This window comes from Aotus nancymaae, unplaced genomic scaffold (genome assembly GCF_030222135.1).
Source record: "Aotus nancymaae isolate 86718 unplaced genomic scaffold, 86718_ANA_hifiasm-v0.15.2.pri h1tg000036l, whole genome shotgun sequence".
Classification (NCBI taxonomy): Eukaryota; Metazoa; Chordata; class Mammalia; order Primates; family Aotidae; genus Aotus; species Aotus nancymaae.
In genome coordinates, this window is record NW_026988450.1 from 42,596,009 (window position 1) to 42,615,249 (window position 19,241).

The 19,241-nt window shown below is 40.5% G+C and overlaps 1 protein-coding gene across 1 annotated transcript in view; it reads right to left on the bottom strand.

Moving 5' to 3' along the window:
* CDH17 (cadherin 17) overlaps positions 1-19,241 on the bottom strand; it is an 81,449-nt gene that overhangs the window by 6,247 nt on the left and 55,961 nt on the right. The window contains exons 12-15 of the mRNA XM_012438613.2: positions 18,452-18,643; positions 10,693-10,937; positions 7,287-7,417; positions 4,477-4,716 (exon numbers count right to left, since the gene is read on the bottom strand). Of these exons, the coding sequence (XP_012294036.1) occupies positions 4,477-4,716; positions 7,287-7,417; positions 10,693-10,937; positions 18,452-18,643 (808 nt within the window). The remainder of the gene's footprint in view (positions 1-4,476; positions 4,717-7,286; positions 7,418-10,692; positions 10,938-18,451; positions 18,644-19,241) is intronic.

Sequence of the window (19,241 nt, forward strand, 5' to 3'; positions counted from 1 at the left end):
TGTGCTACCAGGTAGGGTATGTAGAAGGCTTCGCCTCACAAGTTTGAAAACATTAACCCTAGAATAGTCCTACCTAAGAAAACTTAAAAGCAACACACACATGAAAGTGTCAGATTTTTTCCAAGTAATCTAACTGTATTTTACAATAAAGTTCAAGAATATTTATGGGAATACAAAATATTCAGCATCCAAATGTCTGGAATTTAATAAAAAATTGCCAGACATTCAAGAAAAGAGAAAAATATGACTCATGAGAGAAAAGATCAATTGAAGCCTACCTGGAAATGGACACATATTACATAAATAGTGGGAAAATACATGAAAACAGTTATTATATTCTATATGTTCAAGAAGCTACAAGACTGAGAAGTATAGATAGACATGGAACATATTTTAAAACCCCACAGTTAAGAAAACTACAAATAGACTAGGTTATATTAATGGCTATAATATAGCCATTGAATATAGCAGAAAAAAAGCAGTAAACTTGAAGATACAGAAATAAAGCTATCCAAAAAGAAATAGAAAAAAAATAAGTTTGAGACAATTTAAGTGGCCTAATATATGTGTAATTAAATCCCTGAAAGCCAAGAAAGATAGTGGAGAGAAAAAAATTTGCTGAGACAATGGCTAATATTTTTTCCATGTTTAATGAAAACTCCAAATTTTCAGATCCAAGAAGATCAGCAAACTTCAGGAACAAGAAAAATAAATAAAACACCACCAAAGCAAAATAAGCATCAAATTACTTAAAACTAGTAAGAGAATATCTTAAAAGCACCCAGAGAAAAAATAATACAAACATTCAATGGAACAAAGAAGAAACCAGGTGAGCACCCCAGGTGGTTCACACCTGTAATCCCAGCACTTTGGGAGGCCGAGGCAGGTGGATTACTTGAGGCCAGGAGTTGGAGACCAGTCTGGCCAACATGGAAAAACCTTGTCTCTACTAAAAATACAAAAATAAGCTGGGCATCATGGTGTGCGCCTGTAATCCCAGCTACTAGGGAGGCTGAGGCATAATAATTGCTTGAACCTAGAAGGCTGAGATAGCATCAGTGTACTCCAGCCTGGGCAACAGAGTAAGACGGTCTCAAAAACAACAAAAGTGGTGAAATATCTTTGAAATACTGAAAGAAAAAAATGTCTCAAATTTAAAGTATTCTAGTCATATGTTTTCTGGTTATGATGTAATTAAATTAGAAGTCAGGAAGTTATAGGAAATATTCCCAGAATATTTGTAAACTAACACATGATCACAAAATCTAAAGGGTTGGGTTCTATTGGAGTCATATCAGAGAAAAAAAAAGAAATCTAAAGGGAAAACACAATGTATCAAACTTTGTGGGTCAGGCATGGTGGTTCACACCTGTAATCCCAGCATTTTGGGAGGTGGAGGTGGGAGGCTCACTTGAACCCAGGAGTTTGAGACAAGCCTGGATAACACAAGGTGATCCCCATCTTTACAAAAAATTTGACCAAGTGTGGAGGCTCCCACATGTAGTCCCAGCTACTTGGGAGGCTGAAGCAGGAGGATTGTCTGAGCCCAGGAGTTCAAGGCTGCAGCGAGCCATGATCACACCACTGCACTGCAGCCTGGGTGACTGAAGGAAACCCTGTGTCTCAGAAAAAAATGCAGCTAATGTAACACTAAGATAAATTTGTAGTACTAAATGCCTGTTTAACAAAAAGATCTCAAATTAATGGCATCAGCTTTAATGAAAACAGAACAAGAACAAAAACACAATGTAAGAAGAATAAAGGAAACAATAAAGATCTGGCCAGTGGAATACAAAACAGAAAAACAGAAAAAAAAAAAAATCAATGAAACCAAAAGCTGGTTCTTTGAGAATATCAGTAAAATAAACTTCTAACCAGATTATCAGGAAAAAAGACAATTTGCCAAATCAGAATGAGGTGATAGCACTACATATTCTACAGATATTAGGAAATAACAAAATATGAATGATGTCAATAAATTAGATAAATGAATAGACAAATTATTTGAAAGGTACAAGCTAACAAGCTCAACCAAAAGGAAATATATAAATTGAATTTTCCTATATCTACAAAAGAAAATTGAATTTGTAGTTAAAACTTCTTTTGAAAAAATATACCAGGCCCAGATAGCTTTACTGGCAAAAACTTTAAGAAAGAAATAATACCAATTTTATGCACACTTGTGCAGATAATTAAAGAGGTCGAATGCTTCCTAACTCATTCTACAAGGCCAGCCTTGCTCTGTGGCCAAAGCCAGACAAAGACATTATAAGGAGAAATACAGAGAGAGACCAACATCCCTCATGAATATAGATGCAAAAATTATTTAAGCAGTTTTAGCAAATCAAACCCAACAATATATAAACATGGTAATATTTGTTCACCAAGTAGGCTTTATCCCAGGAATATGTTAGTTTTAGATTCAAAAGTTGATATAATTCATCAATTAATAGACCTAAAAAATCAAATAAGCTACATAATCAATACATGGACAAAAAGCACTTGAAAAATTTAACATCAATTTCTAATTTAAAAAAACCTTCATAAATAGGAATAAAAGGTAAAGTCCTCAATCTAATAAAGATCACCTACAAAATAACCTGCAGCTAACATCATAATGGTGAAAGGCTAAATGCTTTCTCCCTAAGATCATGAACAAGTCAAGTATTTCCGCTCTTACTACCTCTATTTGACATTGCACTGAAGGTTTCAGCCGGTAATTAAAGAAACAGAAGGCAAACAGATTGAAAAGGAAGAACTGTCACTATTCACAGACAACATGATCGTATATGTAGAAAATCTATGAAATCTAAAAAAATAAGGTCAGCAAGGCGGCAGAATACAGATTAGTATACAAAAATTATATTGCTATATCTACAAATATTTAAAATATCAAAAATATGAAAAGATTGATTAGGGAAAATTTTGCAAGAACCATATACTGAAAACTAAATCACATAGCTGAAAGAAAGAGCTAAGTAAGTGGAGACATATTTGGAAGACTTAATTTTGTTAATATATCAATTCTACTCCAGATTCCCCTGTAGATTCAACACAATCTCAACAGGCTTTTTTGGTAGAAAGGAACAAGCTACATTCTAAAATTTATATAGAAATGAAAAAGACATAGAAGGAAGGAATTTTGAAAAAGAACCAAGTTGGAAAAATTAATCTACCTGATTTCAAGCCTTATAGAGCTACAGTAATCAAGACAATGTGTTGTTATAAAAATAGACACAGATGGATGAAACAGAAAAATCCAGAAATAGATTTATGTATATGTGGTCAGTTGTTTTTTGCCAAATTTGTTAAGACAATTCAATATGAAAAGGATGTTTTAAACAAAAATGGTGTTAGAACAGTTAGATAGTGATATTAAAAACAATAAACTTTGGTCTTTACCACGCTGCCTATGCAAGCACATCTCAGAAATATTGTGGGTTTGTTTCAGGATCACCACTGGTCATTAGAGAAATACAAATAAAACCATTATGAGATACTACTCCATGCCCACTGGAATGGCTAAAATTAAAGAGGCCGAGCACAGCAAGGGCTGGGAGACTGCTGAGCAACTGGACCTCTCACACACTGGTGAGAATGCAAAATGTTAAGAACAATTTGGAAAGCAGTTCAAACTTTTCTTAATCATACACCTCCCATATGACCCAGCCATTCCACTCCTCAGTATTTAACCAAGAAAACTGCAAACGTATGTCCCTACAAAATATTTGTTCAATCCTCACAGCAGCTTTTTTTGTAATAGCAAAAGTTGGAAACACCCTTAGTTACAGTCAACAGGTGAAAAGATAGCCATTCAATGGAATACTACTCCTCAATAAAAAGGAATGAAGCATTGATGCCCGTAACAACACCAGTGTATCTCAAAATAATTATGAGGTAAAGTAAGCCAGACCAAAAAAAGTATACATACTATACTATTCTACTTAGATAAAATTATTGAAAATGAAAACTAATCTATAGTGATAGAAGGCACATCAGTGGTTGCCTGGGGAGAGGGGATGGGTGGGAAGCAGAGATTATAATAAGGCATGAAATATCTTCTGGGGGTGGTGGAAATGTTCATTATCTTGATTGCGCTGACGGCTTCAGTGGTATTTACATAAAATCAATACTCATGGAATTGTATACTTTGAATATATATTATATCTCAAAGTTTTTAAAAATTTCTATAAAATCTGCTTTCCAGCTGTCATTGGAAATTTTGCAAGTGATTCCTAGGTCATCCAACTGCTCATCTACACCAACGGGATGCTGTGTGGTCACAATCTTTCCTTCCCTTGAAGGCCTGGGGCTTTGTCCCCTCTGGAGTCCTTCCCTACGCAAGTTTCCAAAGCATGAACTTCCTTCCTGGAGCACGAGAGAAAGCTCTGTGCCAAGTACTACAAACCCACCAAGTTAATTAAAACCTACATTCACCATTCATCTGTTTTTTTCCATGTATTTTTGACTACTCACCGTTGATTTTGGAAACTTCCCAGTCGTTTTCTAAGTTTCCACTGGCGAGGGAAAATGTAAAGTGGGGACCCCGAAATGACTGCTGATCGTCATCAGTAGCCTCGAAAATGAGACTTCCAGGTGCACTGGGGGGATGGCAGAAGAACAAGCCTGTGTACTCCTTGGCCAGCCTGGGTGGGTTGTCATTCACATCTGAAAGGGTCAGGTGGAACTCTGACACAGAGCTCAAGGAAGAACCCCCTAAAGAATTGAATGATTGAAACGTGGGATCAGTTCACTTATTTTCCTCTGAACAAGAAAGGAGATCTCCCTTTCTTTAACATTTAAGCAGTTAGGTACACTAAGATGCTACAAAAAAGATAAGCTTTTAGAATCAAAAACCTAGTTTCATTGTTGGAGAAAAAGACTTACTGACCATTATAATAATAACTAAGGTCTATGTGCTCATATTTTACATATATTACTTCAAAATAATTCTGAAAACTGAGCTCAGAAGTTGTGTAACTGGCCCAAGGCAGAGAGGTTTTCAATCCAAGAGGTCTAACTCTAGCACTCACACCTTCACTTGCTCCTTACCAGGCCTTAAGCATGTTAGTCGAGTTTTCTAAGCCTACTTTCTTCAGCTGTGTGGCTTTGTTAGCATCCTGCATATAAGTGAATGTTCTGGAAAAGTAAAAGGCTCCACAGACATTTACCGTATGATAGGAATGAAAAACTTGGACTCTGCAGCATAACCGGTTGGTAGCTGCATAATCGTGGGCAATTACTTAATTTCTCAGTGCTTTGGTTTCCTCATTCTTAATATGTGGTCAATAATAGCACCTACCTTATAGTGATGTATGAGGAGTAAGTTATTACACTAAGTGCTCTGTATGGGGCTGTCGATGGAGCGTAAACACTGACCCGTCATCATGTTCTCCCCGACACCAATCACAGACATTGTTTCTACGACTTCTGACTCTGACCTTATTTGATTCCAGGAAACATTTTCTTGCTCCTGCTTCGTTTCCAGTAAACCCTGTTTGCTTGCTTTTCTTCTCCACATCTTTTATGTCCATGGCTACACTTAACCAAAGAAGAAAAGGCTGCTGTGTGCTTGAAGTCATTGTATCTATTTATATCATGTCAGTGTCAAAAACTAAAAAGAGAACAGGGTTTTGGACCCTGGTTTTGATTTTTGAAACTTCTAGAATGTGAGAAACTCTTGGGACACATCCAGAGTGAACTGCTGATCCCCATGGTATGAGAAAGGGGTGTGCCTGGCATAAAGGCTCAGCCAGAACCTGCCTGCTGCTTCACTGGGAGCTTTTAAATCAAGAGTTAAATGTACACAATCTGATAGCAGAATGTGCTTAACTCAAGCAAGAGACAGAAACAGAGGGCCTGTCCACTCACACACACCCTTCCCAAGCTGGCACACGGTTTTGCATTCTACCCTTTTTGGTTTGACTTGACTGAAGTAATTTTGTTTTTCTTAGTCTTTCCATATGCAGGGACCATTTTTATGATTCCTGTCTCTGTTCTCCATTTCATTTCTCAACCCTGGGCCTCACATTCTGAAAGGTTTTTTTGCAGGGGTCGGTGGGGTGTCTAAAACTATATTTATTGAGTAATAATTACTTTAATTATCTTTTCTGGTAAACCTGGCAGATACATTTACTAGCTAATTAGAGCCTGATCAGCACTGGATCAACAGATTTCCTACGTGTATGTTTGAAAATTCTATTAAAATGCAAAGAAACTCAATGTGTTAGTTGCCAGGCTTATTACTGAGTAAACATACTATTCTTACGAGTTTATTTTTATTTTAAAAATTATCTAGAACTCCACCTTTGGAGCCAGCAGGCAATATATATCACCACAACTGAAAAAGGATGCAAAGATTATACAAAAATGGCTCTAACATCCTGGGCTTTACTGTATAATAGTCTTTCCTTTCAAAAGTTCACCTGATTTCTTCAAAACACAGATTACCCTGGTTCACCCAAACCTAAGGAATCAGAATCTCCAGGGATAGACTCCTAGTGTCCATATTCAACAAGCTCCCCGGGGGATTCTGACACATATCAAAGTGGAGAACATTTCATAAAACATTTTCTGCTTCCAAAAGGATGAGAGTTACAATTTAAGGCTGAAGGAACAAGTGGCGGTCTAGGTGAACAGGTAAGTGGTTTGACTCCACTCAAAGCTCCTGGGAGAAACCCACAACCACATTGGAAGATGGAAGGTAGTTCAGTCAGGGACATGGAGCCTTCTACAAGAGGCCGTAGCTGCTACAGGAAACCACAGAGTGAGCAGCAGCCCTGCTAGGGCACAGGTGTTTATCACCTTTAGCAAAACCATGAAGGGGCCGGGCATGGTGGCTCCCCCTGTAATCCCAGCACTTTGGGAGGTTGAGGAGGGTGGATCACCTGAGGTCAGGAGTTTGAGACCAGCCTGGCCAACAAGATGAAACTCTGTCTCTACTAAAAATACAAAAATTAGCTGGGCATGGTGGCATGTGCCTGTAATCCTAGCTACTCAGAAAGCTGAGGCAGAAGTATTGCTTGAACCCAGGAGACGGAGGCTGCAATGAGTGGAGATCGTGCCACTGCCCTCCAGCCTGGATGACACAGCAAGACACCATCTTAAAATAGAACAAAAACAAAAACCAGGAAGGTGTGAGCACTCCCTTACACTTTTGTGCTCTTCTCATCTTTCCACTTTAAGCTTGTGATATTCTGGTGCTTTGGCACTGTCAGTTTTCTTAACCTACCTCCCATTTCAACTCATGTATCTTCTGATAATACATATTCCTTTTATTTGCTTACCTACTTCGGTGGCCACCACTTGTACCCGATACGGATTTCCAGCTTCTCTGTCCAGTGGAGCCACACTAAAGATCTCACCAGTCACGTGGTCAATTTTAAGCCAACCTCTTGTGTCTCCTCTCAGTGAAAATCTTCATCAAATGAAAGAGCAAAAGCAAGCCCACATTACTTTGCATGAAAATGTGAAGATAGTTCATGCATCAACTAAATATGTTTGTGCATCCTTTAAATATGTTGTAAGTGCAAATGATAATGCTCATGATAATCTCAGCATTATCAATTGCATATTTTTTACAACATATTTAAAAGATCTGTTATATTATTAATGCTTTATATTTCATCTTCAAAAGGAGGATCTGTTCGTCCTTACAACGTGGTCTTTGTGCTTGTGTTAGGAAGGGTATAGTTCACAACCCCTGGGGAAAGTAGTTAAACTTTTATGGCAATCAAAGAATTCAAATTAAAGTAACCCAGAACTATCTTTTAAAACCTCTTAGCAAACCACGCATCTAGAAAATTTGAACACCCAGTGGTGGAAACATTGGGCGAGATGGGTGGATACTCATAGACCCTGGTAATGCAGTGAATTCCTCATCCAACAAACATCTATTGAGTGCCGAGATCAGGCAGTGGACCAAGGGCAGAGGTTACAAAAAGGGGCACTTAGGCAAGTAGAAGAGATAGATGAACAGATAATTCCAATAACTTGTGGCACATACAACAGAGGGGCCCTATGGAATCCAGGAGAAGTTTACAGGAATCAGCAAAGTCTTTCTGAAGGAGCAGAGGTTAAAGGCAAGAAAAGGACACTTCAAACAGAAGGAAGAGTGTGAGCTAAAGTAGCAAGGGCCGAGGAGCAGCATGTTGAGTGTGGGATCAGGCGTTTCAGCAGTGTTGGGGTATACATGGGAAGCAGAAGGTGGTAATAGGTGAGCCAGATCATAAGAAGCAGTGGGCAGCCAGCCATTGATTTAAGCAGGAAGGTGACCTGGCCATATTTGTGTTTTCACCAGAGCTCACTGGTAGGCGTGTGGAAGATGAAGTTGAGGGAGACAAGACCAGAACCACAGAAAAACCAATGGTATGGTCCTTTAAAAAGCAACACATCATAGTTATAAGCTTGTCCATATCTTTAGACCAAATAATTCCACTCCTGGAAACGCTACCTAAAAAAACCCAATTTAATCAAAGTTTAAAAAGAATTACATGCATACATCTATTCAAAACATTTTCTATAATATACTGGAAGCAATTACATGTCCAAGAATAAGAGAGTGATTAAAAAATTATGTGTTAATTTTCCACAATGTATTTTTTTTAGTATATTCCATATGCCAAGCACTGTGTTAAGTTATATATATATATGGGTAATGAATATGAAACTCTTTATACTTGGAGTTTCATCCTGAAAGAGATGGGAATGCTTTGGAGGGTTTTGAAAGAGGAGTCAGATGATCTGATTTACTTTTTTAGAGGGTCACTGACTGCAATTCAGTGAATAGATTCGAGGGGGGTGGGGGATGGCAGGGGCAAGGGTGAATCCAGAACAGACATGGTGGTACCTTGGAGTAGGCTGGAAGCAGGGAGAAGCATGTGGACTCTGAATATATTTCAATAAAATAATCTATAATATTTGCTGAAGGACTGTATTCAGATCTGTTGGGTACTAATAGATTTCAAGTTTGTGGAGCTGGAGAAATAAATTACTCAGGCCAACACTGGAGTAATCTTTAATTCTTAACAGACTTACTACTCATGTCTGAGCTATTGATTATTCCTTACCCCTGAAATGCTTTCTTCATTTGTCTTCTGGAATTGTACCTTCCAGAACACCTCTTCTCGGTCTCCCATGCTAACCTCCTCTTCCTGACCTCAATGGTATATGTATCCTTTCCTTTTTCCATCACAAGAATTTTCTCACATGACTTTATTTTTCTCACTTATAAACTAAACTTTTTATTCATGTCTTTGGCCGACGATTTTTTTTTTCTTGAGACAGAGTCTCGCTCTGTCGCGAGGCTGGAGTACAGTGGTGCAATCTCGGCTCACTGCAACCTCCAACTCCCTGGTTCAAGTGATTCTCCTGCCTGAGCCGCCCAAGTAGCTGGGACCACAGGTATGTGCCACCACACCCAGCTAATTTTTGTATTTTTAGTAGAGATGGGGTTTCACCATGTTGGCCAAGATTGTCTTGATCACTTGATCTCATGATCCACCCACCTCAGCCTCCCAAAGTGCTGGGATTATGAGCATGAGCCACCATGCCCAGCTGATCGATGATTTTTATAGGATTTTCATGAACAAGGTAGGAGCTTTTGTTAAATAAATGGTTGTAAACATTATAACGTTTTGTGTCTTCTCATAATTTTTGACTCAGTAGTATCTACACCAAACCACAGAGTATACCCTCTACTGTTCTTTCTTCTCTATAAAACTGCAGAAGTAGTTAGAGAGTAAAACTGTAGGTGGTAACCTTACTTCTCAATGATCAGATAAAGGTCTCAGACATGAATCTGAGTGCCTGAAGGACAGCTCAATGGGAGGCAAGACTCCCTCCAGATGTTTAGAGAAACTTAAGGAACTGTCTGTCATTCATAGCCATAGAGAGGCGGTGTAATGTGTGATTTAAGTCATGCTGAAATATTTTTTATCCCATAGACAGGAGGTGTAATGTTGCACAATAACAGCAAAAGATCTGAGCTCAAGTCTTATCTATGTACTTATTAACTATATGAACTTAAAGACTTTATAGATATTACACAGATATATACAAATGTATATATCTTAAATTAATTATCATTGTACTTTTTAAGGCAAATCTGTGTGGGTCCTATTGAACTGAACAAAAAGCGGGGGAATTGCTAAGATGGAAATATTTACACATTTTGTTTAGCCACCTCAGCCAGAACACCAGCTTCTCCAGGGGTGCCCCAGACCAGCTCTTTGGAGCCAAGGAACCTATGTATCCTACATCCAGAAGATTCCCTCAGCCCTGTAAGGTGGCCTGGTCTGTGAGCTTTGTGTCTCTGTCTAGAACTCCAATACGCCTTGGAGGCTGGAACCCTTTCCTAAGCCCCAGCCCAGATAACTGGCTCAGACACAGGTTCTGGTTCATCTGGTCTCACAGAGGTGAACCTCACCTCCTGAAGCGTCCAGCTCTCAGCTGGGACCTGAAGCACATGGGCTGGAACGGAATCACACTGCTTCCCACTTGCCTGAGCCTGGATGCTTATTGATCAACTACCATCCCTTGGAATGCCCCCCAGGGGTTGACACCTTCCTAAACCAAGGCCAAGTTCATCATTGTTGGGTATGCTGTGCTGGTCAACCCTGGAGTCAGTACAGGCCAGCTCCTCCTCCTTCCCACTGGCTTCAATGAATACGCAGCCAGGCCTGCCACCCTTACCTTATGTCCAGACCTTCTGGATCCTTGGCAGTCACATTGCCCACTTTAGTGCCTATAGCTACATCCTCACTGACATTTGCTTGAAATACATGTTGAGAAAACTGAGGTGCTTCATTCACATCTGTCACAATAAGCGTGAACTTGGCAAAAGAACTTTCATTGTACGTCACACCAAACACTAGAGGCTCAGGATTTTCTGCTTTGAACACAATGTTGGAAACAGCTGCTGTTTCAAAATCAAGAGGCTGTGTAGGAAAAAAAGAGAAAATTATTTTTGGGGTGATTAGCTCCCTTAAAAGATTCATTCCCTATGCTTCTTAAACTCTCATATATTCAACATATGATACTGTGAAAACTGGATATCCACATGCAAGAGAATGAAATTAGACTATCTCATACCATATATGAAAATCAACTCAAAATAGATTATAGACTAAAACTATAACACCACTAGAAGAAAACTTTCTGACATTGGCCTTGGCAATGATCTTTTATTATTTTTTATTTTTGAGATGGAGCCTCACACTCTGTCACCCAGCCTTGAATGCAGTGGTGCAATCTTGGCTCACTGCAAGTTCTGCCTTCCAGGTTTGTTCAAGTGATTCTCCTGCCTCAGCCTCCCAACTAGTCACCATGCCCAGTTAATTTTTGTATGTTTAGTAGAGGCGGGGTTTCACCAGGTTGGCCAGGCTGGTCTCAAACTCCTGACCCCAAGCAATCTGCCAACCTCAGCCTCCCAAAGTGCTGAGACTACAGGCATGAACCACCATGCACAGCTGGAATAGAAGTTTATTTGGCTCCCAGTTCTAGAGGCTGGAAAGCCCAAGAACATGGCACCAGCACCTGTTGAGGACTTTGTGCTATCCTGTGACAGAAGGGCAAACCATTTCTTGAGATGGAGAGAGGAAACTCATCCTTTTATTTTTAGTAGAGATGGGGGTTTTGCCATGTTGGCCAGACTGTTCTCAAATTCCTGATATCAAGTGATCTGCCCGCTGTGGCCTCCCAAAATGCTGGGATTATAGGCATGAGTCACTATGCCTAGCCTAGCAATGATCTTTCAGGTGTGACCCCAAAAGCACAGACTACTAAAGCAAAAATAAACAAATTATATTGCGTCAAACTAAGAAGCTTCCACATAGCAAAGGAAACAGTGCAGGGGCAACTTACATATTGGGAGGAAGTATTTGCAAATACACTTTTGAAAAAGGGTTAATAAAGAAAAATTTAAGGAACTCAAACAACTCAGTAGCAAGAAAACAACCTGTTTAAAATGTAGACAAAGGACCTGAATAGTCATTTCTCAAAAGAAGACATACAAGTAGCCAACAGGTATATGAAAAAATGCTCATTACTCATCATCAAAGAAATGCAAATTAATTAAAACCCCAATGAGCTATCACCTCACACCTGTTAGAATGACTATTATCAAAAAGACAAAAAATAAACATTGGCGAGGATGTGGAGAAAAGGGAACCCTGTACACTGTTGGTGACAATGTAAATTACAAGAGCCACTGTGGAAAACAGTATGGAAGAACCTCAAACAATTAAAAATAAAACAACCATATGATCCAGCAATCCCACTACTGGGTATATAAGGTCAGTATGTCAAAGAGAAATCCTCACTCCTATATTCACTGCAGCATTATTCATAATAGCCAAGACATGGTATCGGCCTAATTGCCCAACAACAAATGGATAAACAAAATGTGATATATATATATATATACACACACACACACACACACACACATACGCACAATGAAATACTATTCAGCTTTAAAAACGAAAGAAGTTCTGTCATTTGTGATAACATGGATGAACCTGGAGGATATTATGGCAAGCAAAATAAGCCAGGCATGAAAAGACAAATACCACATGTTCTCACTTGTATGTGGAATCTAAAGTGTTAAACTTAGAGAGTAGAATGGTGATTACCAGGAGCTGGGGTGTGAGGAGATTGGGGAGTGCTGGTAAAAGCTTGCAAAATTTCAGTTAGGAGGAATAAATTTAAAAGATCTATTGTACAATGTGGTAACTATAGTTAACAATATAGTGTATACTTTAAAGTCACCAAGAGAGCAGATCGTGTTTTCATCACAAAAAGTGATAAGTATGTGAGGTAATGCAGATGCTAGTTAGCTCTAATTAGCCATTCCACAATATATGCATATTTCAAAACATGTTGTACTCCTATACAATTTTTATTTGTCGATTATAAACAAGACAAACTTTCATAGAAGTGGTTCTCAATCCAGTGTCAGCAAAAGCCTTCTCAGAATGATTACAGAGCCATGAAAGAGTCTTTTCTGCAGGACTTATCCGAGCTTGCACTATGCTAATGTGTCTTAGAAGAGGAATTGGAACATGGAATGCTTCAAATGTATTTAGCTGTGGGATGCTTCATTTATTCAACAGGAATTTATTGATGCTCCCAAGACAGTTCTCAGGTGACAGCTTGGGAAATGCTTACATACAGATTTCCAGTTTTTATGGGAAATAATTTTCCAGGGGCCTCAAAACTCAAGCCCCCAAATCAAAGATTTTAAACCCATGGAGGATGGGAGAGGGAAACGGAGATGACAGATGATCTGCTGAAGGAATACCAGATGGAACCAGAAATGAACATCGAGGAACCAATTTTGGGTTCATATGAGGCAGAACTGAACAGTTAGGGCTACCCAAGAGTACTCCCCCAGCTCTTCAGTAGTGGGCTCACTGCTGTCCTCTCCATGTCGGCTTCCTGATCCCCACATTCAATCCTCAAGCCGACAAGCTGCGCATCCTCTGCAGTCTCATAGCACCTAACAGATCTAACTGTTGATCTATTTTAGATCTTCACTGACCCTAAGCTCTGTGAGAGGGCATCTTTGCTTCTCATCTCTTCCCCAGCACACAGTGCCCATAGCGGACCGGTCAGGAAATACAAAGACCAGAAAGGCCTGGTCCTTGAGGGTCTCCATGGAGAGGAGATTCTGGAGAACATCCCCACCTTCCAGAACCCCCTTTCCCCATGCATGCAACAACACACACCATCGTGACTCACACTCTAGTTCATAAGTGCTGTGAGACGATTTTTCACATGGAAGGGTGGGAACTGTGTGTAAAGACTCAGGGTCATTTGAGATAAAGAAGCAATTGAAATTTGTTCAAATATGTGAGATACAAAATCATGTAAGCCAGCTAAGTGTGAAAAAAGAGATTGTTCGTGGTGATAAGCACCCACTCTGTCTGCAGGGCTTGGCCTTTGACGACCTCATGATCGCTACACATGGTCCATGGTTCGATTAGGGCTTCTCCCCTGGAGCGGGGGTCAGGGGAGCAAGCTGAAGTTTCTAACTCACAGGGACCCACTCCCTGTCCCAGGGGATGACAGCAGAACTGTCCAGTTGAGATAAAAGCCTAGTAGACCAAGCAGGAAGGCAGCAGCCCCCAGAATGAGCTTGTGATGGGGACAAAGGACACAGCTCTCCGTTCCTAGCTAGTCCCGCTAAGTACAGGCCCTGGCAGGCAGCACAGCTGTCCATATGCTCGAGCAGAGCATGCACATCCATCCTTACCACCAAGCAGGTCCTAAGCACTTTCCCTGGCTTTTCCCCATCCCATCACTGTGGCCCCAGAGACAAGGGTTTAAAGAAATGAGACAGTGTGTGTGTGCAAATGAGAAGCAGCCTGTGTTACCAGAAGAGAATGTGTGAGGCTGAGCATGGAAAGAGAAGACTGTATGGCGAGCTGAGGAGTTGGAACTTCATCCTTGACTAACAACGTCAGATCTGTGTTTTAGAAAGAACTCCAGGAGCAGCTGCGTGGGGGATGGATTTGAGGTGATCCACAGTGGGCAGGGAGACCAGCCAGGAGGCAATGTCAGCGCTCCCTAAACACAGGTTGGAAGAATGAATGAAAAGCAGCAGCCTGCCATTGAGAATTCTGTCCATGTAACTTCCACACCTGGAAAAACACCAAACCAAATCTGAAGAAATCATTAGAAACGGAAGATGCTAAACTAGCAAATGGTGATCAGCAGAGCTGAACCAAGAACAAGCCTTGTCTGGCCACATGCATTATGTTTCATGACATGGGAATATGACTGCAAAGCCAAGGCAAGTCAGTCCCATCTAGCAAGATGTATTCAAGTTAGCTGAAAAAAACTGCTCATACCTGATTCCTTTTGTGCACACAACTGCCTGAAAGGCCAAACCTAGTGATTCAGATTCAACCTGGAGACAAAGAAAGTGCTGAAGGAGAGGGCTTGAGACTGGGATATTTACCATTTTCACCAGTGATCACTGATAAGATCAAAGTGCACACATAGGTTTTCCAGATGACACTTGGGCCGGTTAAAAATAGCTAGTGACTGAGAATTCAAAAGGATCAGCCATAGTACAAAATTTGCAAGTTAAAAAAAAAAAAAAGGCAGAACCCTGAATTTCAAGAAGCAGGATCCCAGGAGAGTTGTTGTTGAGCCAGGCAGGGCTCAAAGAAATAGCTTTCCTGCTCATGACACACGTTTGGTCCCGAGAGCAAGATAACCACCACATGAGAGGCTGGAGTTTGGGCAGCAGTGAATACAGAGCAGGGAGCATTTCTGACACTTGTTTAATCTGAAGCATCACTTTGGGCACTTGCCAAAATTAGTCATTTCCAGGCTTTCCCCTTGAAAGGAGGCTAAGGCCGCAGTCCTCAGTATGCACCATTTGACTCTTGAATTAGGCAAGTTTGGCCCCTGTAGGCAACAGGGAAAAGCATACCTGTCCACAGGTAGAATCCTGGCTCTGATTAATTAGAATCAAGTGATGCCACATGTTTATTAAGTTTGCAACCTACTGGATGCTGTGTCAGGAACTATCTATGTATTTTTGCATTTAATTCTTCAACACCTTTACTAGAAAGGTGCTACCATTTTACCCATTTTTACAAACTGGAAAACTGGGACCTGAGAGGGTACATCATTTGGTCAAGGCCACAAGCTAGTAAGTGGCAACACCAGGGCTCCCAGAAATTATTTCCTGAGAGGAGCTGGAGGCCTGGAGTCAAGTTGCCAGCTCTGACTGAACCTTGCTGTGAGTCTGAATCTCTGCCTCACTTAGAGTCAGTGAGAGAAGCAAAAGAGAGTTTAATGGAAATGGACTACAGTTGCCATATATGAGTCCCTCAGTGAATTTTACCTTGATTAGCACATTTGTAATTCAGATGAACTGTAAGTGATATAATTGTGTTTAACAAACTTAGTTTAAACTTTTAAAAATTATTAACACAGTGGTTCTGAACAGTGGCAGTCCTTTTATGGCTTAATAGGCAAGGATTTAGAAGACAAAGCCATACATAAAAACTGTATTATACAGTCTATAATTAATTTAAAACACTTCAATAACAAATAGTTATGAATACATACATTTGTTATGCTTTTATTCTATATCCTAGAGGGGAATTGGCTAACGTTTGGTGTATCCTAATCAAGAATCCACAACTGAGGGCTGACTGTTGCTTAGCATCTGAAAGAACCTAATCAGAGAGCTATATCCCAGAGGTAGCTATGATAGTCCTTCAGCCAACACTATCTCAATCAGAACTAGATTTGTTAATTAGCAAAGTGATCTTACAAATAACTTATCTTGGTGATATGAGTGGTGTCTGAGATATGCACTTTGGGTCATGCGCAGTGGCTCATACTTGTAATCCCAGCACCATGGGAGGCTGAGGGGCAGGTGGATCATTTGAGCCCAGGAGGTCAAGACCAGTCTGAGCAATATAAGGAGACCCCATCTCTACAAAAATAAAAAATTAGCTGGGTGTGGTGGCACACACCTGTGGCCCCAGCTACTCAGGAGGCTGAGGTGGGACGATTGCTCAAGCCCAGGAGGTTGAGGCTGCAATGAGTTATGATTGTGGCACTGTACCTGTTTTTAAAAAAAAAATGCTGTTTGGTTAAAAGTATAGTGTATCCCTTAGTCATTGTGAACAGGAGTATAAACATCTGGCCTGACCAGCAGATTATACCCTGCAGAGTTCCAGGGCTCAGTTCTGTTCTGCCAGTTATCACTCGCCTCTGAATGGTTGAACAAATCCATTGGCTTAAGGAATTGCTATCACAGTGCCCAAGGGGCAGAGAACTGAGATGTCACAGGCCTAAAGCACAGGTTGGATGATCACTTATGTGTCTGCTTGTTAATAATTGTATATGGGACAGAATTCATTTATTCATTAAGTCAAGCAATATTTATTTAACCTGTATGCCAAGAGACATTCTAGACACTTGAAATAGAACCACATACAAAATAAGGATGTGACAAAGTTTGGTCAGAGGCCTACTCTACTGTAGCATACCTCTCGTGTCAGGTTACGAGGGAGGATACTTACAGCTCTCACCCACCGCTAATCATTGAGGTAGGTGCCAACATCTCCCTAAAAGGGCCCATTAACCACAAATGGCCAAGTTAAACCATTGTTTAAAAAAAGATGACATGTGGTCCTTGGTCATACTGGAATAGATAGGCCTCTATCTTCCCTTAGAGTCCTAGTTTAAACTTTTAAAAATTATTCACACAGTGGTTCTGAACACTCTGGTCCTGCAAAAGGGGAGAAGCAAGCTGCCCCCCATCACCTGCAAAAGAACACATCAACCTACTGCAAGCTCTGAAAACTGCCCTTTCTTTTATCCTTTCTTCTCTCCATGTAGACCACTATGAGCACAATGGGAGGTTGTCACGGTGCCTTTTCCAAATGTCAGACTCACACACAAGGCCAAGGCTTTGAGCTGGTTCACAGACACCTCTCTGCTGAAATGCGGCAGGGCCCTTGGTTCGAGCTGGAATGTCTGATAACAATGGGATCAGAATTTCAAGACTCTGTCCGAGGGCTTGCTTCAGCACTCATGCTTTTTTCTCTGTGCTTCTGTCCATTTTCTGTGAAATTTTTCTATTTTGTCTTCATTGTTAGGCTCTACTTCCAGTTTTCTTCTATTCTGGCTCAAAGCTGTACTCCAGAGCTTGCTTTTGCAGCTTCTAGCACACTGCGCTGCAAACCTTAAACAATTAGCTGCCCTTGCAGATTCTCTCTGACCCTTTTTAACAGCGAGGTTTTACTCTTTCCCCTAGGAAAGTATCTTAACTGTAAGTACATTGGATGGCATTGAGTGCTGCTTCCAATTGAGTCATCTGGTAAACCCATGACATGCTCTTACACAGATGAGGCAGCCATAGACAAAAGAGTCAAGATTCAGGCATACATGGCAGGGGACAGGAGTAGACTGAGGGAGGGTTAGGAGGATCCTGTACAGAGAGACAGGAACTAAGGTAATTAAGGCTTTGACTCCAGATTACCCAGTCCTTACAGAAGGAGAGACAGAACAAGAGTCTAGCAATACAGTAAAAGATGAAAGAGTTCAGCAATACAGTAAAAGATGTAAGTAAAGCAGCAGGGAGGGAGACTGAAAAGAAACTTGTCTATTAGACCTTGAAAGGAGATCCAGCAGTTTCATTATTCAAGAGGTATCTCTGCCTGGCACATTACAATAAAGCATTTACAGCGGGGTCATCCAACCCAACACCTCACATTTGCAAAGGGGGAAGTGAAAGCCAGGCTCTCAGTGCCATTCCTAACCCCTTGCAGGGCTGGCGGATTTAGCAAATAAAAACATAGAACACCTAGTTAGATTTGAAGTTCAGATAAATAACAAACAACTTTTTAGTATAAGTGTGTCCCAAATATTGCATGGAACACACTTATACTAAATTCTATTAAATAAATGGGCTATTTACCTTTTTAATTATGACATGTCCGGTGTTGGTGTGGGGATCCGTGTCAACCCCCAGGCGTCCCTCACTGTCTCCCTCTATGATATGATACAGAATTTTAGAACTCCCAGTAAATGGCTCATCAGCATCCGTGGCCTGGATGGCTAAGATGGTGGACCCAACGTTTGTATCTTCAGCGAGAGTCAGGTTTCCATACTATGGAGAAAATGCGAGAAGGAAACAATGAGAAGGTTTGTTGTCATCAAAGCCAAAGGACAAACTTATCTCTCTGGTTTCAGAATAAGCACAAGCCATAGTCTGCATCAGTCTTCATGGGGCATGTTTCTTCCTATTGATGAATATGTTGCAGTTGATTTTAACAGCTCATACTCATGAGCTGATATCCATTGTACCAAAGAACACAAGATCTCAGAGAGCTACTGGTTGGATTCTAAAACAAATTCCCCCTCCCACATCCAATTTGTTTAATAACTTAATTAATGTAGTAGTAATGATATAAATAGCCACCATGTATGGAGTATCTATCATGTGGTAGGTACTTTATATACATTATTTAATTCTGGAATCAACAAAGGGATAGAGGTTGATTAAAAGCTTGAACTTTAAACAGCCTGAATATGAATCATAGGCTTGCTTCTTATTAGTTGGGTGGCTTGAAGCAAGTTACTTCACTTTTTTTTTTTTTTTTTGAGACAGAGTCTCACTTTGTCGCCAGGCACCAGGCTGGAGTGCAGTGGCGTGATCTTGGCTCACTGCAACCTCCACCTCCCGAGTTCAAGCAATTCTCCTGCCT